Here is a 24,620-nt window from a genome sequence, read left to right on the forward strand (position 1 = left end):
CCACACCTCACCTGAGGCAGCTGGGGTCTGGGTCCCACCCTGACATCCTCCCACCCCCCGACACCCTTCAGAACCTGACCCAACCTCCCTGCACCCTGGGGGTAAAGCAAAGCGAAAGGTCAAGGGCCACACCCTGGGCAGGGGTCAGTTGTCCCCCTTCCCCCAAGGGACCCTGGGCACTAGGCACATGGGCAGGTGAGAAGCTGCCTGAGGGGCTTTCAGCAGGAGGCACGGAGGGGGCCTAGGCAGAGCTGCCTCCGAGCACACAGGAGGTTGGACCTGGGCCCTATTCTCTGTCCTGGAGGGAACCTGCGCACCTAGCTTAACCTCAGCGTTCTCGGTCAGCAGCACGTTCTGCCCCTTGATGTCTCGATGAATCACCTTGTGTGCGTGGAGATGCGCCAGACCCTAGGACGGCAGGGGGCAGTCAGCCATGGGTCAGAGAGTCATGGGTCATGGCAGAAGGGTGTGGGGGGGGGGGAGGAAGGAGGAGGGGGAGCCATCAGTCTGCACAGGGCCGGGCTGAGGGAGCAGAAGCCCCTGCTGCCTCCCCTCCCCCCAGCCTCAAGCACAGGCTGAGCGGTCTTCTGGGAGCTTCTGGAGCAGTGGCTCTCACTGAGTGCCCAGAGGTCACAGGGGTGCAAGTGCAGGCAGAGCTTGGAGAGGGCGGGGCTCGTCTCCTCAGACAGCCTGAGCACTCCGGGCCTGGGGCCCAGGGCAGGGGAGGAGCGAGGGGCCGGGCGCACCCTGAGAATCTCCCGGCAGATGTAGGCGATGCAGTCCTCCTTCAGGGCGTTCCCCTTGGTGTTCTTCACCAGGTCAGTCACGGAGCCAGCACCACAGAACTCCATCACCAGCTGCGGGCACGGTGCGAGGGGGAAAGCAGTGGGGTCAGGCAAGGCCCACCCCCTGCCAGAGGCCTTGGGGGTAGCACTGGGCTCAGCTAGACAGTAGGGCCCCTGGACTCTCACAAAGAGCACAGACCTCTTGAGACTGGGAGCGACAGGGAAAGGGAAGACAGCTGGGGAGGAACCGGCAGGGCTGGGAGGCCCCGAGCCCCCGAGACCGTGCAGACGGCGAGGAAGGGTTCAACGATCGCAGCAGGTTCTCAGGGGGCCCCAAACTCCAAAGGGCTAAGAAGCACTGCTCTGCAGCAGAGGCCGCCAGCCCTGGCCGCCCAAGGACGACTTCTGTAGGAAGCCTTTACCCTTTTCAAGGGTCACGAGTGAAGTCAGAAGAATCCCACATCACGATACGTGAAAATCGTTTTGGCGACCACACAGGTCTGTGGGACACAGCCACGCTCCCCATGGGGCACCGTCTGCTGCTGCTTTCACAGTGCACAGCACAGCGATGTGTGCAGGGCAGCTGTGACGGCACAGCCACAGCCACAGCCACGAAGCCCACAGAATCCACCGCCCAGCCCCTGACTCAAAGGCAAGGAAGGCTAAGCAGGGGGATGTGCCACGCCCGTGCATGGGGTCTACCCAGGGAGCTGCAGGGGAACCTGAGAACACTTCCTGTCCGAGTAGTTTCATTAACAAACACATCCACAACAGAACGGTTGCACCAGTCACGCATTTTTGCACAAGCAATAAGAGTAATTGGCGGGGCTGGCATTGTGGTGTAGCGGGAAAAGCTGCAGCTTGCAGTGCCGGCATCCCATATTGGTGCCAGTTCCCATCCTGGCTGCTCCACTTCCAATCCAGCTCCCTGCTAATGTACCTAGGAAAGCAGTGGAAGATGGCCCAGTGCTTGGGCTCCTGCACCTATGTGGGAGACCTGGACGAAGTCCAGGCTCCTGGTTGACTCAGCCCAGCCCTGGTTGTTGCGGCCATCTGGGGAGTGTACCAGCAGATGCAAGATCTCTCTTTTGCTATCTCTTCCTTTTTGCCTTTCAATAACATAAACAAATCTTGAAAAAAATTTGCATGTGTGCCCTTTTGGGGCCCGCCCCTTGGATAGCAGGTGGCACAGTGACAGGAGGGAAGGACCACGCTAACACGTCCAGAAGAGGGCGCCTCGCTGCCCATCTCAGTGACCTCCCCTGCACACATCTGGCAGGTAAACCCACCAAGGCTCAGGGGCCTGGGAGGCCGGGACTGTGGCTCATGCTCATGTGTACAGGGCAGACAGCAGGTGCTTAGTAAGCACTTGTTGACCGGCTGACTGCTAGGAGGGGAGACCTGGCAGGACCGGCAAAGCTGCCCCAGTCCTTGCCCTGCTCCTGCTGCTCTCCCTAGGGGCTGGGCTCAGCACCCCAAAGCCTGAGGCTGACAGAATGCAGCACCCACGCCAGGGAGGGGAAGGACTCTGGAATGTTCTGGGCCACCAGGGATTTGGGGAGGCCCCAAAGAGTGATGGCAGGTTCTGGCTCAACCAGTCGCGAGGGGAGCTATGCACTACCAGGAGGGGTCTGAGCCCAAGGGCCTCCCACAAATATTCTGGGTCTGCTGCCTTCCCGGGAGCTGTGCTCCTAGGCAGCTGGACTGAAGACTGGCCTCCCTGTGGTCTCTTCCCACCACGACTTCCCTGCAGAGGGAGGGGAGAGCAGCACCCCTGCCCCCAGAGCACGGAGGACTAGGGCCTGCAGGGTGTGCAGAGGGCCCGGGAGTGGCAGCTCTGGGCGACTCATGACGTCCCTCTGACCCAGAGACAGGAGGGGCCAGGGCACCAAGGGAGGGCTGGCAAGAAGACGCCCTGGGCGTGGGCCCCCGAGTTCCATGACGGCAGCCTGGAGGCAGGGCCGTGGGGGGCGGGACAGGTGGGGGGCGTTTCTCACCCAGAGCTGGTCGTCGTTTCCAGGGGGGCTCTTCTTGATGAAGGCCCCATAGTAGGTGGCGATGTTGCGGTGGTGAGAGTATTTTTTCAGCATATTGATCTCCTGTTTGATCTCTTCCTCCTCGTCCTAGGCAAAGGAAGGTAGTAAGCCCTGAGACTCTCCCACACCCTCTGCTCAGTGCTCAGACCCTCCCTCTGCCTGGCACTGCTCCTACCTCCGTGACGTCCATGACCTTGATGGCAGCCAGCTGCCCGGTCTTGACATGCCGACCCTGTGGGACAGAGAGCCCGGCACGCAAGGATCAGGGTCTGTGCTCAGGGAGCAGGAGGGGGAGGGGCCTGACTCCAGGAGAGGCCACGTCCCTGGGCTGTCTTCTATCTCAGAGCATGCCCCTCGTGTGGCAAGGCTCCTCCGTCTGTGTGTTGGCCATCAAAGCAGACAGTGGAGACAGCTCCTGGGCCATCAGGGAACAGAAAATACCACCTCGACTGGACTCCCACGCTGCAAGCTCAATAAACGTAAAGGATCTCTTCTCATTGAAAACTGGAGAAGGGGCTGGCCTTGCAGTGCAGTGGGTTAAGCTGCCACCTGCAACTCTGGCATCCCACATGAGCACCAGTTCAAGTCCCAGCCGCTCCACTTCCATCCAGCTCCCTGCTGATGCTCCTGGGAAAGCAGTGGAAGACGGCCCAAGTCCTTGGGCCTCTGCACCCACATGGGAGACCTGGAAGAAGCTCCTGGCTCCCGGCTTTGGTTCAGCTCAGCTCTGGCCATTGCAACCATTTGGGGAGTGAACCTGCAGATGGAAGGCCTTTCTCTCTGTCTCTCCCTCTGTCTATAATTCTACCTCTCAAATAAATCAATAAAAATATTTAAAAAATAAAAAAAAAGATGGAGAGAGGAGATGAGTGAGAGGCTTATATTCCACACTCTGCTTTGGGCCTGCTCGCATCTGAAAGGAAAGGGAGTGGAAGACACTTCTCATCCTGATAGAGGCTGGGCGAGCTGGAGGGGAGGCAGGGAGGAGTGGGCTTTCCTGACCCACCACTGCAGACAGGAGGCCTCTCCTGGGATCACCCCCACTCCCCGGGCTGTCTGTCGTGGAGACAGAGCTGAGAATTTAGGGAACTTGGAAGACACAGAGGGGCCCGCTGATGCATGTCAACGCTGTCGCCAGACCTAACGGGAGGAAACTTGCCCTTCTTGAGTATGTCCCACCAGCCCCCGCCTCCCCCTCCAGCCTTCTGGAATTCCTGTAGAAGTCATCTAAGGCTTGGACAGGAAAGCCAAGGCTTCCTGAGGCGGACCGGGGTGAGGGAAGGCAGCCCCTTGTGGGTACGGACATGGGTGGTGCCAGCTCACAAATTAATGTCCTCAGCTGCCACTCAAGACTCAAGCGCAGGAGCACATGGAGCGATCTCCATGGCAACAAGTAGGCAAGAGACTGGGGAAGTGTGTAGGGAGGTGCCTGCTTCCCCCAAGCTTGCAGGGGCAGGAGGTAAGGGCAGGTGGTCCCAGTGGCAGAGGGGACACAGAGATGCGGGGGGTGGAGGGGCTGGAGGGCACCATGTTGGGACAAAGCAGCAGCACCATCTTGAATGGCCCCCATCCAAGTGTGAGCAGTGGTCGAGCCACGTGAGAGGGCCAGGCTGACGGCTACCCTCAGGGGCTGAGAAGAGGCCACTCTGCAGCCTCCGCAGCAGAAGGCTGGAGCTCCGTCTCCCTGTGCTGCAGGCCGCAGGAGGCAGCCGGGGAAAGCCACCGACCGCCCTCGGTGCAAGGCCGCCCACGAGGTCCACAACTCCAGCTCCTGGGTCTCTCCGCGGCCTTGGGAGAAGCCAAACTCACACCTTCAGCGCGAACCCCCGCCTCCGCATCCCAGGGCAGCTCTGCCACTGCCCCTGTGCCCTCGTGCTTCCTGTCCCACGCCCCACCCGGCTGCAGCCTGTTCCTGCCACACCCAGCATTAGTGGTAAACGCGGAGGAAGAGGCCAGCCAAAGCACCCCTTCTTGCTGCTCCTGCATCGGCTCCCCTCCCTCCGTCGTGTCCTCTCCTTCCTTTCCTGGGGCCCCCAGCCTGTCACCTCCCACAGCCCCCCTCGGATCTCCAGACCTGTAACCCACGCTTCCATCCTGGCAAGAGGGCCCTGAGGATGTGGAGGCCACACTTCTGCACCTTTAGATCTCACCTTGTACACCTGTCCGTAGGTTCCATTGCCGACCACTTCCACCAGCTCAAAGATCCCAGCAGGGTCCTGGAGGGGAGGGCAGCGGAGGAGAGAATAAAGGGTCAGGACGTCAGAAGAGGAAGCCGAGGCCGAGGCTGGAGGAGAGGGCAAGGTATGGGGTCGGGGTGGGAGAGTGACACCAGCTCTCCCCAGGGCGCTGGCAGGGGAGCCCTGCGGCCTGCCCTTCTCCTGGGCTGGCTCCCAGTGGGTGCTCTGTGGGGAAAGGGAGAAGGAGGTGAAAGAACATGGAAGTGAGGGGCCAGATGGCTTTGCAGACGTATTCCTGATGTCAAACCCAGCGACCAGCTCTGCAAGTCTGTCCTCATCCACCCGACGAGGGTGCCCGAGGCCCTGCCTCTGGGGCTGGCACAAATGCTAAGTGAAGTAATGTCCCTAACGCGCTGGCACGGAGCGTGTGCTCCAAGAAGTTAATCACCACTGTGGCTGCTCAGCAGAGACAAGCAGGAGCCATCGTCCTTCTGCTCTTCCCCCTTCCCAGTGCTCCTGCACTGCAGGAGGCCAGGCCAGGGTTTGAGGCATCCAGGGGCTGTGGGCGAGAACTTCAGGGACGGACGGGACCCAGGACGGAGGGAAAGGACCTCCGGGACAGGCAGATGGGCAGAGAGAACTTCCTGTTCCTATTCTTCTGAGCCAGGCTGTGCCAGGGGGAGAGGGGGCCCAAAGGGCTCGAGAGAGCCTCATCTTGCTGGGCCGAGTGCAGGCGCCTGGCCTCCAAGCAGCACGCGCACCCTCCGGGCAGGCCTGTTTCTTCTCTTTCTTGAGGGAGAGAGAGACAGAAAGCTGAGAGGTGCAGCTGCAAGCTGGAGATGGGTCCCCTCTCTCCACCTGTGGGACCCAGAGGGGAGGCAGAGGGTGAGGGTGGTGCTCAGGAATGAACCGTGCAGGCAACCCCCGGGCCCCGTGCTGATCATGTGGTAGGATCCAATACTCCTTTCTCGCTGATTTTGGAAGCCAGCATAGGATTTCTGAGGGGGGAGGAGGAGGAGGAGGAGGAGGAGGAGGGGGAGGGGGAGGGGAAAGGAGAACGAACTACCACCACCAGCAGCAGAAACCCACAAGAAAGCCCAATCCTCCTCCACCCGTTGAAGTGAGCCTACAGAACACGGCTGGGGCCTGGTGGAGTCTGGGGAGACACCTGCCCCACGCTGCTTAAGAACGTCCTCCCCAGGAGGAATGCGTGGGCAACGCGCCCCAGCTCCCTGCACCCGCCCCGTCACAGCATGCAGCACTGCGGTGCAAATCCCCTGGAGGAAGGGACCCAGTGTTCCTGCTCACTCAGTCTGTCCAGCACCCTGCATGGAGAATGCTCTTAACCCGCTTGCAGCCGCAGCTTGCAAGGACTGCCCTCCCTGCGCTCTGAGCAGCCTGGCTGACCAGACCAAGTAAGGGAGCCTATGTTCGATTATTTAGCTCCAGGCGAAGACACTGAAACAAACAAATTGGGGGCATCTGGTTGGGCTGTTAAGAAGCTGCTGAGGGGGCCAGAGTTGTGGTGCAATGGGTTATACCATAGCCTGTGACTCAATATCCCATGAGTGCCACTTCCAGTCCAGCTCCCTGCTAACGTGCCCGGGAAAGCAGGGAAAGATGGCTCAACTGCCTGCTCCCTGCCACCCACAAGGGAGCCCCAGATGGAGTTCCAGGCTCTTGGCTTTGGCCTGGTCCAGCTCAGGCCACTGCGGCCATTTGGGGACTAAAACAGTGGATGGAAGATCTCTCTCCATCTCTCTCCCTTTCTTTCTCTCCTTCTTTCTGACTCTGATGCTTCCTCTCTTTGAGTCTGTCTTCCCAATAAATAAAATAAATCTTAGAAAAGGTGCCGCTTAGGTCATCAGAGTGCCTGGGCTTGAGATCCAACTCCCGACTGCACCCTTCTTCCTAATGTGCACCCTAGGAAACACTGGGTTGACAGCTCAAGTGCTTGGGTCCTTGCCACCCATGTGGGAGACCCAGATGGAGTTCCTGGCTCCTGGCTTTGACTTGGCCTAGCCCTGGCTGTTGCAGGCATTTAAGATCTTCCAGTGGATGGAAGATCTCTGTGTTGTGTGTGTTTCTGTGTCACTCTGCCTTTCAAGTAAAATAAATAAAAAATCATTTTTAAAAAGGGTAAGTTTTCTTTGGTACAAAAAATTTTGAAATCCAGGGCCAGGTGTTGTGGTACAGCAGGTGGGGCTGCCACCTGTGATGTTTACATCCCACACTGGAGTACTGCTTCGAGTTCAATCCAGCTTCCTGCTAATGCAGACCTTGGGAGGCAACAGATGATGGCTCAAGTATTTGGGTTTCTGCCACCCTTGTGGGAAACTCGGAATGAGTTCCTGACTCCTGGCTTTGGCCTGGCCCAGGCCTGGCTTTTGTAGACATTTGGGGATTGAACCAACAGAGGGAAGATCTCTGTGTGTCACTCTGTCTTTCAAGTAGATGAAAAACAAACATCCATTAAAAAAAAAAAAGGCAAAAAGAACTGAGCTCTAGGGGCCAGCACTGTGGTACAAGTTAGGCTGCCACGTACAAAGCCAGCACCCCACTTTAGAACATCCATTTGTAGATGTTGTGCTTTGGATCCAGCTCCCTGTTAAAGCCCCTGGGAAGGTGGCACATGATAGTACAAGTGCTGGAGCCCCTGTCACCCATGTGGGAGACCCAGACGAAGTCCCTGGCTCCTGGATGCAGCATGGCCTAGCCTTTGCCACTGCATCCATTTATGGAGTAAAGTAGGGATAGAAGCTCTCTCTCCCCTCGGCCCCCCGCCCTGTTGCTCTGCCTTTCAAATAAATAAATCTTTAAAAAAAAAAAAAAGAGTACAAAGATGCTGCTTGCTTGGAGCCGCAGTGATGGGTGGTGGCTCTCCAGTGAGAACGGTGGCATCAGCTGTGTGTCCTGAGCAAGTGTCTAACTGTTGGGGGCCTTGCTTTTCCCCACAAACTGAGAGGGCACTGGATGGGGTAAAAAGTCTGCTTCACAGTTTCAGGGCACAAGAATTAGGTTCTACTTGGGGTCCCAGGTGGGGTCCCTGCAGGAGGTGATGTCTGAGCTGGGCTTTGGAGGCTGTTTCCAGTTGGTGACGAGAAGGGAAGAGTGGAGAACGCCACGCCACACCAAGGGACAGCAGCCAGGGTCTGGAATTCGAGTCTGCGATGTGAGGAGATGCATCTCACGTGAGAAGCACCTGTCTATCAGGCAGTTAGAAAGATGGCTCTGGAGCCAGTGCTATGGCAGAGTGGGTAAAGCTACCGCCTGCAGTGCTGGCATCCCATATGGGTGCCGGTTCAAGTCCCAGCTGCTCCACTTCTGATCCCGCTCTCTGCTGTGGCCTGGGAAAGCAGTGGAAGAGGGCCCAAGTTCTTGGACCTTTGCACCCATGTGGGAAACCCTGAAGAAGTTCCTGGCTCCTGACTTAAGCCTAGCCCAGCCCTGGCTGTTGTGGCCATTTGGGCAGTGAAACAGAGTATGGAAGACCTGTCTCTCTGTCTCTCCCTCTCTAACTCAATCTTTCAAATAAAATAAATCAAAAAATAAAATTAAAAAAAAAATAATTCCCCAAAACACAAACAAAAATCTGGAGACAAAGATTTAGAGGCCCTCAGGAACGAGAGCTGGAGACATGGACAAGTACCCGGGGAGAGTGCACAGGGACAACAGAAGAGCATGCTACAGAGCAGAAGGGGAGCAGACACCAGAGAGGGGCACGAGGTGACGGAGGATCCCAAGCGCTGCAGGCCACTCGGACAGCACGGGAACTGAGGCCTGAGCAGCCAGGGAACCACTGGGAACTGCGGCGCTGAGAGGAGAGGCAGATGCAGGGGCTGGAGGAGACAGGGAGTGATAAGGGGTGAAGGCCACAGGGACAGCACCCTCTCTGGACAAGTCCAGCTTTGAGAGGCAGGGGAGAAGTCAGATAACATCAAGAGGAGGGAGCAGGGTCAAAGGGCTTTCAAGGGGCCAGTGCTGTGGCACAGCGGCTTAAGCCACCTTCTGTAATACTGGCATCCCGCGTGGGCATGAGTTCCAGCCCCAGCTGCTCCACTTCCAATCCAGCTCTCTGCTAAGGCCTGGGAAAGCAGCGGAAGATGGCCCAGGTCCTTGGGCCCCTGCACCCATGTGGGAGACCCAGAAGCTCCTGGTTCCTCACTTGGTCTGACCCAGCCCCGGTTATTGTGGCCATTTGGGGAGTGAACCAGCAGATGAAAGACCCTTTCTCTCTGTCTCTCCCTCTAACTCTGCCTTTCAAATAAAAACACATCTTTAAAAAAATTGAGGGAGATTTTAAAACAGAAGGGCTCTCCAAAGCTCGTGGAAGGGAAGAGGCTTAAAGCGGAGGAATTAAATTTTTTATTTGTACATGTTTGTTTATATTTGAATGCAGAGACAGTGAGACCTCTCCTATCCATTGATCTAGTCCCCAGATGCCTGCACAGTCATAGATGGAGAAAGCCAAAGCCAGGAGCCAGGAACTGCGTCCAGGTCTCCCAGGTGGGTGGCAGGGATCCAGGTACTTCGGCCACCATCTGCTGCCTCCCAGGGTCTGTTTCAGCAAGAGGCTAAAGGCAAGGATGAGGCCGGGACCTGAAACCAGGCTCTCTGATATGGGATGTGGACACCTCAACCACTGTGCTAAGTGCCCACCCCAAGGAAATGATTTTTCAATAATGCACCTGTGGATGTGGTGTATGTCTGTATGTTTTAGTCCACAGCGTGTAAACTGCATGTTTCACTAGTTCACTACAGGGATGAAACACAACACCTAGAGATGCATAACACAGTTCAGATGTGACTCCTGCACTGGGGATACTGTGCCTACGTTCCTGGTCACCCTCTCTGAAGGTGACCCAGAAACGGTATTCCAGAGGGAGGTACTCTGCCCCTGGGAGCTGAGCTGAGCTGGCCCCAGCACAGCTTTGAGGAGGCTGCTAGGGGACTTCCCCAGCTCTCCCTCGTGATGCTCCATGTCCTGGCCGGCCTGCTGCCAAAGGGGCAGGGGATGCTAACAAGGGCTTGGGTGACCCGGGAGAGGAGAGGAGAGGAGAGGACAGGCAGAGGGAAGAAGGGGAAAGCCTGCTGTGCTCGGGCGAGGAGGAGCTCAGTAAGTGTTCAACAGCCTTGACTTCAGGGATTATGTCAGGAAGACCATCTGCTCGGGAGGGGACCCGAGCTCGTGGGCTGCACAGTAGAGTTATCAAACCTACGGGCTACGTGAGAATCACTTGTGAAGCAGACTCCTGGCCGGGTTTGGGATGAGGAACAAGAACTCGAGTGAGTCAAAGGCAGAGGGCAGGGACAGTTGTCCCACAGCAGGCCAGCACCACTGCTGCCTGCATGCTGACATCCTATGTGGGCTCCATATTGCTCCAGCTCCAATCCAGCTCCCGGCTAAAGTGCCTGGGAAAGCAGTGGAAGACGGCCCAAGTATCTGGACCCCTGACACCCTTATGGGAGATCTGGATGGAGTTCCAGGCTCCTGGCTTCAGCCTGGCCCAGCCTTTTGGGGGGAGGGGGGTGAACCAGATCTCTTAACTCTGCCTTTCAAATAAATCAATCACTAAATCTTTAAAACAAAACAAGAAAACAAATGCCAAGGGCTAGTAGACCCAGTCTGGGAAACACTGCTTCAGGGTGTTACTAGCAGGGTTCTGGCAGGCGTAGGACTATCCAGGAGCAGTAAGGATGGGGTGGAGTCTGGCAGCCCAAGTGGCAGGGCGCCAGCAGCACTCTGTGTGGTCAAGGGCTGTCCTTCCTATGGCATCTCGCCAGCCCTGTGGCCTCAGTGACTCCCCACCCAGCCATACACTGGCACCTGCTTGCTTCCACACCTGGCCAACCCTGTTTTAAAATGACCTCTTGGGGCCGGTGCTGTGGCACCTGGGAAGGCACTGGAAGATAGTTCAAGTGTTTGAACTTCTGAACCCATGTTGGAGACCCAGAAGAAGCTCCTGGCTCCTGGCCTTGGACTGGCCCAGCCCTGGCTGTTGCAGCAATTTGGGAAGTGAACCAGCAGATGGAAGATTCTCCCTCTCTCCTTCTCTCTCTGTATCTCTGCCTTTCAAATAATAAATCTTTTTTTTTTTCTTTTAATGACCTCTCTCCCTCAGCAAAGCCAAATCTCAAGAACTTTTCCCCCAGAAAATCTCCCCTACCTACTAGCTCACCACAAGTCATCCTACCCATGAGTTTCAACCACAACTTCACATATTAATCTCATCCCACTATGAGTTTAAGTCTCTCAAGGAGAGAACCAAGCAGACATATTGTCTAAAATAACCTAAGAACAACACCGTGATGTCCATTCTTGACTTTTCTCTTCATATAGAGGCTCGAGCCAGAGCAATTAGACCAGAAAACAAAATAACTGGCATTGGGACTAGAAAGGAAGAATGTTCTAGCTCTATGTGCAGATAACATGATCTCATGTGTAAAGTCCTAAGGAATCCACTAAAAATCTATTAGATGGGGTGGGTGCTGTGGCATATCAGGTTAAGCCGCCACTGTGGTGCCAGCATCCCATATGGGTGCAGGTTCGAGTCCTAGCTGCTCCACTTCCAATCCAGCTCCCTGCTCATGTGACTGGGAAAGCAACAGAAGATGGCCCAAGTGCTGGGCCCCTGCACCCATGTAGGAGACCCAGAAGAAGCTACTGGCTTCAGCCTGGCCCAGTTCTGGGTGTCACAACCATTTGGAGGGCGTACCAGCATATGTAAGAGCTCTCTCTCTTCCTTTTTGTAACTCTGCCTTTCAAATAAGATAAATCTTCTTAAAAAAATCTAATAGAACTAATAAACATGCTTAGCAAGGTTGTAAGACACAAGATCGATATGCAAAAATCAACTGTATTTCCATGATCCAAAAATCAAGAAAATAATTCCAGTTAACAATAGCATCCAAAAAAGTTTGTTTAACCAAAGAAGTGTCAGACACGTACACTGAAAACTATAAAATAATGTTGAAATTACAGACCTAAAGAGATAGATACATTCCTGAATCATAAGACTTAATTAAAAAAATATTTATTTATTTGATAGAGTTACAGAGAGAGAGAGGCAGAGACAGAGATAGAGAGCTGCATCTGCTGGTTCACTCCCCAAATGGGTGCAATGGCCAGAGCTGGGCTGATCTGAAACCAGGAGCCAGGAGCTTCTTCCAGGTCTCCCAGGTAAGTATAGGGGCACAAGCACTTGGGCCATCTTCTACTGCCTTCCCGGGCCATTAGCAGAGAGCTGGATCAGAAGAGGAGCAGCCAGGACACGAGTCACCGTCCATATGGGATGCCAGCCAGCACTGCAGGCAGATTAACCTACTATGTTATAGTGCTAGTCCCAATATTGTTAAGATCCACAGATCCAGTGCATTTTTATCAAAATCCCAGCTGGCTATTTTTACTAAAACTGACAAACTTATCCTAAAAATCATATGGAAATGCAAGGGAGTCAGAACAGATCTTAAAAATGAAGAAGAAAGTTGGAGGACTCACACGTTCCAATTTCAAAACTCACCACAAAGCTACAGGAACCAAGACAGTGTGGGTGGGAGTTTAGCCTACGGATTAAGACACCCATGTCCCACAGCCCCCCTCCGGCACCTGACTCCACCTTCCTGCTAATGCTGACCCTAGCAGGCAGAGGTGATGGCGCAAGTGACTGGGTTCCTGAAACCCACGTGGGAAACCTGGATGGAGTTCCTGGCTCCGGGTTCTGGATTCAGCCCAGCCCTGGCTATCACTGGCACTTGAGGAGTGAATCAGCAGATGGGAGCACACGAATTCTCTCTCAAAATTTCTGTCTGTCTGCCCATCAAATAAAGAAATAAATATATTTTTGAAAAGTTTGATGCTGGCACAATGACAGACATATTGATCACAAATAGAATTGAGAATCCAAAAATAAACTCTTAACATTTTTCTTCCTCCACAACGGTGCTAAAAAGCATTCAATAGTTTTTTTTTTTTTTTTTTTTTTTGACAGGCAGAGTGGACAGTGAGAGAGAGAGAGAGAGAGAGAGAAAGGTCTTCCTTTTGCCATTGGCTCACCCTCCAATGGCTGCCGCGGCCCGTGCACCACACTGATCCGATGGCAGGAGCCAGGTGCTTATCCTGGTCTCCCATGGGGTGCAGGGCCCAAGCACCTGGGCCATCCTCCACTGCACTCCGGGCCACAGCAGAGAGCTGGCCTGGAAGAGGGGCAACCGGGACAGAATCCGGTGCCCCGACCGGGACTAGAACCCAGTGTGCCGGCGCCGCAATGCGGAGGATTAGCCTAGTGAGCTGCGGCGCCCGGCCTTCAGTAGTCCTTTCAACAAGTGGTGCTGGGGGCCGGCACCGCGGCCATTGGTGTAGCTTTACCTGCTACACCATAGTGCTGGTCCGTAAAAAAATTTTTAAAAAACCCTTTGTGCTTTAAAAGATACTGAGCAGCCGAGTCTCCAACTGGCGCCCATATGGGATGCTGGCATTGCAGGCCAGGGCATTAACCCACTGCGCCACAGTGCCAGCCCCCCTGGGAGACTTTTGAACAGTACATTTGATTGTCCACTATGGCTGAAATGAGCAATATCCAGAATTATGGATTGCAACTTTAGTAGTCAAGGGCAGCTACTAATTGTCTGATAGATGGTCAAGGAGTTGGGAGGAATAGATTTAGAAGTGACAAGATCTGGCGAAATGCATGTGCATGGACTCTTAGACTTAAAGGTATTTGGGCTTCAAGTGAATGTTCACCAAAGGACATTGTGTGGCCATGTGGATGAACTTTGCATACATATGACTATAGGGAACATGATTAATGGAAGGCCCCAGAGGCTGCACTTTGACTCATTACTGCGCATGTGCCAGTTCATACACCCAAGGAGCTACTCCCGGCAAATGACTGAGCATAGCAGGACTATGAAGACATGCCAATTTGTTGGGATAGATGGGTCTCCTGTGACAGCTGACTTTGACTTGAGGACTTCCCAATGGCCTTGCTGAAGCTAAATGAAGTGATCCACTGCAGAGGAGGCTGCCAGCAGTCAGTAGGACATGACAACAGACTTAGTGGATATTGGTCAGCTTCTTTCCCCAGCCATTCCAGTGATTTCCCAATGGGCCCATGTACCAGAGTAAGGATGGGAGTTTATACCCACGCTCCACAATGCAGACTTCCCTTCACTAAGACTGACCTGCTGAAGGCTGACCTTCCAGCAGTGGAGACGGACAATATGCCCCTGATGTTGACACTTTGTGGCTGGTCAATTACATTGAACACTTTCCACCATGGAAGGGGTAGTTATTTACTCTTATTGGAAAAGATAAATATTATGAACATGGTTGTGCTTTAAAAAAAAAAAAAGATACTGCTAAGAAAGTGAAAATAACCCACAGAATGAGAGCAAATGTTTATAAATTATAGAGCTAATAAAAGATCTGTCTATAAAAGAGATTCCTACAAATAACTCTAAAATAAGACAAAAACCCATACAAAATGGGCAGGGGTGGGTATTTGGCCTGGTGGTTAGGGTGCCAAGTCCCATATGTTAGTAACTGTGTTGGATGCCCAACTCCAGCTTCCTGCTAATTCAGACCATGGGAGACAGCTCATGTAGGAGACCTGGATTGAGTTCCCAGTTCCTGGCGTCAGCCTGGCCCAGCCCTGGCTACTGTGGGCATCTGGGGAGTCAATCAGCAGATGGGAGTGCTCGCTTACTCTTTCTCAGATAAATTATAAAAAATTATTTTAACAAGCAAAGGTTTTGAATAGACCTGTCTTCAAAGAAGATACATATTAAGATGAGATGTTCAATGTTGTTAGCCATTAGGGAACTGCAAACAGAAGCTACAAGGCCAAGTTATCACTTCACATGTGCTAGGATGGATATAATCAAAATGACAGGTGGCAACAAGTGTTGATGAGGGTATGGAGAAACTGACACCTTCATACACTGCTGGTGGGAATATACAATGGGGCAGACACTTAGGAAAAGTTAGGCATTCCTCCGACACTAAACAGACTTGTCTTGTGACTCAGCAATCCCACCCCAGGGTAGACGCTCAGACTGAGAACTGGTCCACCAGAAAACGTGTACACGAGGGCTTGCACCAGGATGCAGCACGTTAAGCTTCTGCTTACACCACCAGTAACCCGTATCAGAGCCGGTTTGAGTCCCGGCTGTTCCACTTCTGATCCAGCTCCCTGCTAATGCACCTGGGAAAGCAGTGGAAGATGGCCCAAGTCCTTGAGCCCCTGTCACCTATGTGGGAGACCAGGATGGAGTTCCTGGCTCCTGGATTCAACCTGGCCCAGACCTGGCCGTTGTGAGCATTTGGGGAATGAACCAACCGCTAAAAGATCTCTCTCTCTCCCTCTGTCACTTTGCCTCTCAAATAAATTTTAAAAATTTGAAAAAAAAATCTATGTGAATGTTCACAGCAGCATTATTCCTTTTTTTTTTTTTTAACTTTTATTTAATAAATATAAATCTCCAAAGTATAGCTTTTGGATTACAGTGGCTTTCCCCTCCCCCCATAACTTCCCTCCCAGCATTATTCCTAATAGCAAAAAAGCAGGAACAATGCAAAAATTCACCAACTGAATGGATAAATGTGGCTTACCTTTACATTGGAGTACTAATGGCAATAAAAGGAATGAAGTATGATTGCTAGATGTCGCAACACAAATGAACCCTCAAAATATTCTGCTAGGGGCTGGCGCTGTGGCATAGCAGGTCAAGCCACTGCCTGCAGTGCCAACATCCCATATGGGGGCCTGGTTGGAGTCCTGACTGCTCCACTTCCAATGCAGCTCCCTGCTAATGCACCTGGGAAAGCAGCAGAAAATGGCCCAAGTCCTTTGGTCCCTGCACCCATGTGGGAGACACAGAAGCAGCTACTGGCTTCTGGTTTTGGACCAGCCCAGCTCTGGCCAGTGTGGCCATTTGGGGAGTGAACTAGCGGATGGAAGCATTCCCTCTCTGCGCCCCCCCCCACTGCCCCATAATTCTTTCAAATAAATCTTTTAAAAATCTGCTATTCAGAGAAGCCAGTCATGCGATGGATCTCACTGTACGGCTCCATGTGTATTTAACACCCAGAACAGGCAAATCCAGAGACAGAAAGCAGCTCTGAGGTTGTCAGGAGCTGGGGGGAAGCGCAATGGGTGGTGCCTGGGTTTCACCTGGGGTTGATGGAAATGTCCTGAGGTCAAGTGGTGATGACTGCACAAGGCTATGACTATACTAAAAACCACTTTAGAACAGTTTAAAAGGGTAGATTTTATGGTATATGAATTTATAGCTCAATCAAGCTATTACTAAAAACAATAACCAGGCAGGCATTTGACCTAGCAGGTAAAACACCAATTAAAATGCCCACATCCCACACTGGAGGGCCTGGGTTCAATGCCAGTTCCAGTGCTGGCTCCCGATTCCAGATTCCTGCTAATGTAGATCCTGGGAGGCAGTGCTGGTGCCTCAGGTGGGTTCCTGACACCCATGGGAGAGACCTGGATTGTGTTCCTGGCTCTTGGTTCCACCCTGGCCTGAAAGGATGCTGCTGTGGGCATCTGGGGGGTGAGTCAGCATATAGGACTTTCTGACCCTCAGAGGAGAGTACTTACCACAGTGTTCAATAAGTTACTATTGATTATTGACAACTTGCACTCTAAGCTACCCTACTAACACGAGAGGCAACCCCTCGGTGCTTCTGGTCTAGTGACACACATAAAACAGTCTGACGAGAGCAGCTCATATGATTCGGAGTTAGGCAATCTGGTTTCTATTCTGAACCCTGTGGCTAACAAGGCACGTGTCTGGCGGCAAGCATCTAGGTTCCCTACCAACGAGGATAAAACACTTTCGAATTCTTATTTTTTAAAGGTTTATTTCTTTATTTGAAAGGCAGAGTGACAGAGAGAAGGGAGAGGCAGAAAGACCTTCTGTCCTGAGCTCCACAACCAGTGATCTGAACACAGCTGTGCCAGGCTTCTGTGCTACGCTGACCACGTCTGGAGAGTCGGGAAAGCCCTTCTGAAGAAGGCAGAGCCGCCCCCTCAGCACAGCGAGTGCCGGTTCTCTGGGTTGCCTTAGGAGATGGCCTATCTTGGCCGTCTCAGACCACGGTCATTGCCCACGCTCCCGCAGCCCCTTAGTGATCTTAATAGCTGCTAATTTTTGAGCACTTTCTTTGCTCCGGATCTGCCTAGTAGTTTATAAGTATAATCTCATAGCAAACTTTGAGGTAAGTACTATTCTTACACTCATTTCACAGATGAAGGCAGTTCAGAGCAATTAAATGACTTGCCCAGGGTTAGACAAAGCTAGCAAGTGGTGGAGCCAAGATCTGACCTCAAAAATCTGACTCCAACACCTGCAGCAAGCTTTGCCTGGCTCACAGCTCCGGCTGCCCAAAGGGCCATGTTCCCCACGCTTTGGTCCCCTCTCTTGCCCCAGCAAGGATACAAGAGGTGGGCTCCTGATCTGACAAAACCCAAGATGACTCCGGGCAAATTTCTCCGTCAGCTGCGAAGGAACATGGCAGATAGAATAAGGGGTCAGGGCTAGCGAGGCCACTGTCATCTCACGTAAAGGGAAGCAGACGCTGTGAGCAGAGAGGGCCAGGGTGGACACAGAGAATGGAGCAGGCGCGGAGGGAGGGCGCCAGCTGCAGAGAAGGAGTGGAGTTGTGACTGGCTGACCTGAGCTGTCCCTTGGCGGCCCCATGAATCCAGAACCACCCTGGGGTTCCAGTTCCAACGAGCCATCTACACCACACTTCTGGTGCTCAGATTCCATTGGGGTTCCCCCCGCAACATCCTTTAGAACAACCCATCACCTGGTATTTTTACAGAGTTATGGGGTACAGTGTGACATTTCAACACATGCATTCATTGTGCAATGATGAGATCAGAGTAATCAGCATTTTCATGCCCTCAAACATTGATCGTTTCTTTGTGGTAAGAACATTCAAAATCATCTCATCAAGTGACTTGAAATACACAACAGACTATATTAGTCACGCTACTGTACCAGCCAGCACCTGAACTTTTCCTCCTCTCAACTGCGATGTTGTAGCCATTACCCAACTTCTCCCCAGCCCTGTAAGCCTATGGTGACGGCCACTCTGCTCTCCACCTCCGCAAGATCTACTTTTTTAGCTTCCATGTAGGAGATCCTGGGGTGTCTATCTTTCTGTGCCTGGCTTATTTCATGTAACATGATGTACCCCAGGCTCATCTGTGTGGCCAGAAATGACAGGATTTAATTCATTCCTTCTCCAATGAGATTCTTGACCTTAACTTAAAATAATGTAACACTGGCATCCAGGCACTGTGCTAGGAATTTTACACACAACCGCCGATTTCATCTCTGCCTAACTCCACGAGGCCGATGATCATTCTCGCTTTGCAGAAGAGGACACTGAGCTCGGGGAAGGCAAGCAGCTTGCCCGAGGCCGACAGCTGAGGACGCAGCTGAGCCCGGAGCTGAGTGCAGCCAGCCTGGCTCCAGAGGCTGAGCCACAGCCTCCCCTTTACTTGGCCCAGCCACAGCAGGGTCCGTGCACCCCCACATTGCCAAGTCCACCCGACACACAACTGGGTCTCCCCTTCTCCAGGACACTGTTTGGGGCAGGAATATGCCTGGGTGGTCCCTGGCTCTCTGGAGTATGAGTGAGGCAGACCAGCACTGCCATGGGAGCCTGACTGGAAGACGACAGCAGTGAACTGTGCAGCACTGAACCTGTGGCACACAAAGAATTGCTTCTGGTGCACAGAGAGCGTGTGGAGCCACAGCCTGGCTGCTTCCTTTCACTAGGGCTCAGCTTACTATGCATTCCTGATCCTCCCACATGGCACATACATTACAATTTTAAAAGCCTTTGCTTCAGGGCTGGCGCTGTGGCGTAGTGGGTGAAGCTGCCGCCTGGAGTGCCAGCATCCCATATGGGTGCTGGTTCGAGTCCACTTCCGGACCAGCTCTCTGTTGTGACCTGGAAAAGCAGTGGAAGATGGCCAGAATCCTCGGGCCCCTGCATCTGCATGGAAGACCCAGATGAGGTTCCAGGCTCCCGGCTTCAGAATAGCCCAGCTCCAGCCATTGCAGCCATTTGTGGGGTAAACCAGCAGATGGAAGATCTCTCTCTCTGGAAGACCCCTTTCTCTCTCTGCCTTTCAAATAAATAAATAAATCTAAAAAAAAAAATTTAAAAAGCCTTTGGTTCCTGGCCAGTGTTGTGGCGCAGGTTAGGCTGTCATCTGCAATGCTGACATTCTATCTCAAGTCCTAGCTGATCCACTTCTGATCCAGCTCCTTGTGAATGTGCTTGGGAAGTCAGTGGGAGATGCCCCAAGTACTTAGGCCCCTGCCACCCATTTGGGAGACCTGGATGGAATTCCAGGCTCCTGGTTTTGGTCTGGCCCAGCCATTATGGCCATCTGGGGAGTGAACTAGCAGATGGACTTATTCTGTCTGTCTTTCTCTCTCTCCCTCCCTTCCTCTCGCCACCCCCTGTTCTCTCTGTAACTCTTTCAAATAAATAAAATCTTCAAAAAAAAAAAAAAAAAGCCTTTGGTTCAATGGAGAGACTATGGAAAGTGACATAAGCACGGTGGGCTCAAATACTAAAGGGTGTGGCTGAGACAACTGACAGACCCACCTCGTGTGGTCCAAGCCATCAGGGAGAGACGACGCAGCACTGGGTTTAACAAGTTTCACATATGAGGTCCTTTTAGTTGTACAATTATACGTACTGCAGAAACTCTTGGAAGACATAACGAACTCCTCATACCACGCAGGGAAGCCAGTCACACGCACAGCTAACCCGGACGGCACGCACCTCGTGATGTGCCGGTCCGGCAGGATGTCACCCTTGCATGACTCAGAACAGCCTGGCGTCTTTTCCCCATTTTCCTTACCACTCCAGGCTTGCTTCTGGGGTTCTATGAGGAACTCAAACACTTGCTGACTGAAGGCTTCGATGCCAGAGAGAGCGAGGCAGAGATGGGTCTGGTCAAGGAAAGCTCTTTGGAAGAGGTTGAGGGTAAAGGACTGGGGGGAGGGAAGGGGCCTAAAACTGGGAGGCTTCAGAGGAAACCTCAGCCTGAGGTGGGTGCTGGGGCAGAGGGCAGGAACTACCCCCTTAGGCTCTGCTCCTCTTTGTTTGAAAGTTTATTTATTTATCTGAACATCAGTGAGGTGTGTGGGAGGAGACGGGAGAGAGGGAGGGAATCTTCCATCTGTTGATTCAATCCCAAGTGCACAAAACAGCCAGGGCTGGGCCAGGCTGAAGTCAGGAACCCAGAATTCCATCCAGGTCTCCCACTCCCACTTAAGTGGCAAGAACCCATGCACTTCAACCATCATCTGCTTCCTCCTAGCGTGTGAATTAGCAGGAAGTTGGACCGGAAGCGGAGTAGCCAGGACTCGAACCAAGCACTCAGGTACAGGATGCGGCATCCCAAGCAGCAGCCATGACATAATGCCCACCCCACTTCTCTGTTTCAAATCCCTCTAACTATTTCAAGTCCTTCAGTCTCCCCTGCCTGTACTTCAGAATCTCCCCAGCATCTGGGCATGAGAGGTGCTGAGCAATGAGGCATAGCACCTAGATCCTTCCCAAGACACTGACTCATGGCTTCATTTTGCACTGTGCAGGAGAGAACCAGGCACAGCTGGGCCGGGGCTGTCTCCTCCCTGTCCTGCTGACTCTCGTGGGGCCCCCCTGACAGCTCACAAGGTGAAAAAGCCAGCCTGGCTCTGACCGATGAATAGGACCCAGCTGTGGCTTCCATCTTCCCTTCTCTTCCCACCCCTGAAACCCAGAAGTCATTTTAAAACTCTAGGACAGAGTGAGATTAGGTCAGAAATGAAGGTTATGACTATGTCCCTAGAGAGAACGCAAAAGGGACTATGCACACACTGTGCAGGGCGTGGAGCCTGGGATGGGGTGGCAGTGGCGATACTCACTGAAGCTCAACAACCAGGAGGCATGAACCAGCGCCAGAGGACAAGGGAGGGAGGCAAGGGGTAAACCCCAGCCACTCCCCAACCCAGAAGCGAACAGGAGCAGTGTGCAGTCGCGGAGGAGCCCCGGATGACAGGGATGACAGCGGGGCACAAGGAGGCAAGGCCTGAGGTTTGGGGTAAACTCCCTGCTGGTGGCCCGCAGGTGGTAGGTTACAAATCTGGCTCCAGTCCTCACTCCACTAACAATGCCTCCTCTGACAGCTAGCCCTTCCCTCTGCACTCTTGTTTGCCCATCTCCAAAGGGGGAAAGTAATTCCTGCCTGGTTGGTTTTGCAGGTAGATGAAATTTCCGTTCAGTAAAGATTTTTTGTTTGTTTTTTTTTTTTTTTTTAAGAAGTACTTTAACAAATGCAAACTGTGATCTGTATTAGCCAATATCTTTATTAAATATCTGTCAAAGAGAACCTTCTTAAACCCTGGCTCTACCCTCTGGGAGCTTCTAAGCCAGACGCTAATGCAGAAAGAAGAGAATTAACTGTCTGAGTTACAGGTGCTTCAACATAAACCCTAAGAGCAGGTAGGGGAGGAAAACAGCCGCCACTTTTCCTGCTGGCCTGTGAGCCTTATCATTACTGAACAGTCGAGCTGGGAAGGCTCACCAAGCATTACAGGCGATTGGGGCAGGCATCTGAGCCCGCAGCGAAGACACTGGTGAAGCGCTCACATCCCATATGGAAGTGCCCGAGTTTGCTTCCCAGCTCTATCTCCTGGTTCCGGCTTCCTGCTCAGGGCAACCCTGACAGGCAGCAACGATGCTTAAGTAACTGAGCTCCTGTCACTCAGGTGAGAGACCTGGACTGCGTTCCCAACTCAGCTTCATCTGGGGTGGGTGTCTGCAGAGTAAACCAGTGGAAAGGAGTTCTCTGTCTCTCTTCCTTTTCATCTCTTGAATAAATAAATTTCTTATGAGAGAGAGAGAGAGAGAGAGAGAGAGAGAAGCCGGCACTATGGCACAGCAGGTTAAGCTGCCGCCAGCATCCTGTATGGGCGCCAGTTCAAGTCCCAGCTGCTCCACTTCCCATCCAGCTCCCTGCTACTGTCCCTGAGAAAGCAGTGGAGGATGGACCAAGTGCTTGGGTCCCTGTATCCATATGGGAGACCTGGAAGAGGGTCCTAGCTGCAGCCCAGCCCAGCCCTGGCCATTGCAGCCATTTGGGAAGGAAAGTAGTGGATAGGAGGATTTCTCTCATTTTCTCTCTCTCTTGCCTCTTGCTTCCTCTCTCTCTCTGTAATCATGACTTATAAATGAATAAATAAATCTTAAAAAAAAAAAAAAAAGTAAGTATTCCAGGAGATTCTAAGAAGCTCCTAGAATGGGAATGAAACCCTGGGAAAGAAACAGCCCAGTGGAGACAAGGGCTGGTCGCACCCAGCCAAGATTATTCATGCAGATTTGCCCCGGCAGGTCCTGCTGCCCAGCCAGTGCCAGCCAAACCCAGATGGGGCGCGCCCCTCCCTCACAGAGGAGGAGTGCCAGGAGGCAGGGCTGCCCTGGGGAGGAGGGGCCCCTCCTTTGCTGGGCCCCAGCCCCACCTCCTCACAGGAGGCAGGCTTTCTCCGGTTACCTGTTACCAACCTCACAGGATGGCACAGAGAGACCCAGAGAAGCCTGTGATAGGGAAAGAGGAGTGGGAACTTGTGGTCTAAAGAGGGAACCAGCAGGAGCTGGACCAACAGAGCCCCAAGCCCAGTAACTGCCAGGGCCTGTGGAGTCCATTTATCTGGTACCATTCAGAGGAGACTGGGCTGGGCCGAGAGGCCTCCCCCCACCGCTGGGTGGAAACAATAGGCCTGTTTTCCTTAGCACTTCCTGTAATCCAGAAGCCCACACAGAGAGGAAGAGGGGGGCAAGGGCAACAGTACCAAGGGAGAGCTGGGGGAGGGACCTTCAGCCTCCCATCAGTCATCAGTTCTTTCAAAGCCACCCCGAAACACCATCAAAGTATGCAGCAGTGCAGCCTTAAAACCCACCGATTAGTCCCATTTCCCTCCGGGTTACTCACCCAACCCCCTCTGTAGGGGCTGTTCTGAAACCACCGCGGGGTGGGGTGGGGGTCCTAAGGGCTGTGGGGACAGGGGCAGCCAGGGCTTCCCTGTACTGGCAGAGCCTGGAAGGAAGGGCAAGTTCTGGTAGAGGGGTGGAGTCTCACAGGTCCTGCAGTTAACTATCAGTGGCTAAAGGATGCCATGAGAGCCAACACACACAAGGGTCTTTAGAAAGCTCACATAGGGCAGCCCCAGAGCACCTGGGTTCAAGTCCTGTGTACCCCGGGAGGCAGCAGGTGCTGGCCACCCACATGGGAGATCCTAACTGAGTTCCCTCCTCCTGGCTTCAGCCTGGCCCAGCCCTGGCTGCTACAGGCATTTGGGGAGTGGGCCAGCAGAAATCTCTGTCTTTGAAATAAATAAACAAAAAATTTTAACTTCATGGAAAATGTATATTATGAAACAACTATGCCGAGATGTCAAAATTAAACTTAACTTTTAATACATTTTCCCACAAACTTTTTGAAGTTTACTCATACGGGAGAGTGTATGTGAGAAAAAGGTAGCATGTGAGTATGAGAGTAGCAGAGAAAATGGGAGTGAGTATGTAGGCTGGGGGTGGGGAGAAGTCTGACGAAGCAGAACACAGCCACAGCCCCCCCCACCCCCAATCTGGAAGGAAGGGTGGCAGGAGGCCCGGGTGAGTCTCCTTCTTCTACCCCAAGGCCCACCATGGGAAGGGAGCACATGACCCCCACTCCCACTCCAAAGGGCTCAGTGTGAAAAGCAGGCCCACGGCCAAGGCAGGGGACAGACAGAATACTCCTAGGGAGAGAAAGGAAGGAGACGCAGGAGGGGGTGTCGGGGAGCCAGGAACTGCAAGGAGGAGGGAAGAGAAGGCGGCTTGAAGCCCCATCAATCCCCTCCTGCCTGTCCATGAACCCAGTAACAACGCTGACTCTTTCATGAAGCCTGTGGAAACTCCCTTCCCCAGCTTTCTTACCCTCTGTGACAGACTGCACACCCTGCCTCCCACACTGGCCAGCTGGCCCTGCGTTCTGGTTCCATCCGCATCGTCAGGCCCTCGCCCCTGTTTGACATTTGCTGCCTGTGTCTGAATGGGCAGGCGATGGGCATGCAGCAGAGGAAGAGGGAGTCCTAGTCGGCTCTGGGAATCGCAAGGAGGGAAGGAGCCCAGGACAGCTACGTGAGCACGAGAGGAGGGTGGCTTACAACTCTCTATGCCAGGAGGATGTGTGAAACACACACGCACACATACTTGCAGATACACGCAGAGGCAAGAGCGAGTTCAGACATGACACACGCATGGACACAAATACCATTCTCACCAGGAACCAGTCAGAGCAGAAGGGGCCCTGCCTGCAGCCAGCAACTGGGGACTTCCCCCTCCTCCTTCCAAAGTTGATTCTGCGGCCTCAACGCCCAGGCTCCCCGGCCCTGGTCTGGTGGATTGAAATAGTCTGGAGGTCTTCACAGATGGAGAGGCCCACAGGAAGTGGCAGCTGACACATGCAGAGAGCCGGAGGAGGGAGGCTGTGGGAGCAGGGCAGTGCAGACAGTGTCGGGCAGTGCGGGAGGGAGGGAAGGCGAAGGGACCA

The 24,620-nt window shown here is 53.3% G+C and overlaps 1 protein-coding gene across 16 annotated transcripts in view; it reads right to left on the minus strand.

Annotated features, from left to right (window-relative positions):
* The window catches only part of MINK1 (misshapen like kinase 1), a 55,230-nt gene that overhangs the window by 11,961 nt on the left and 18,649 nt on the right, over positions 1–24,620 (minus strand). For all 16 annotated transcript variants that reach the window (XM_070061282.2, XM_070061281.2, XM_070061278.2 and 13 more), the window contains exons 2-6: positions 4,972–5,037; positions 2,997–3,053; positions 2,783–2,908; positions 747–857; positions 318–408 (exon numbers count right to left, since the gene is read on the minus strand). In XM_070061282.2, coding sequence (XP_069917383.2) covers positions 318–408; positions 747–857; positions 2,783–2,908; positions 2,997–3,053; positions 4,972–5,037 — 451 coding nt within the window. The remainder of the gene's footprint in view (positions 1–317; positions 409–746; positions 858–2,782; positions 2,909–2,996; positions 3,054–4,971; positions 5,038–24,620) is intronic.

This window comes from Oryctolagus cuniculus, chromosome 17 (assembly GCF_051225735.1).
Source record: "Oryctolagus cuniculus isolate XC-2025 breed Fujian yellow rabbit chromosome 17, ASM5122573v1, whole genome shotgun sequence".
NCBI classification, from domain to species: domain Eukaryota; kingdom Metazoa; phylum Chordata; class Mammalia; order Lagomorpha; family Leporidae; genus Oryctolagus; species Oryctolagus cuniculus.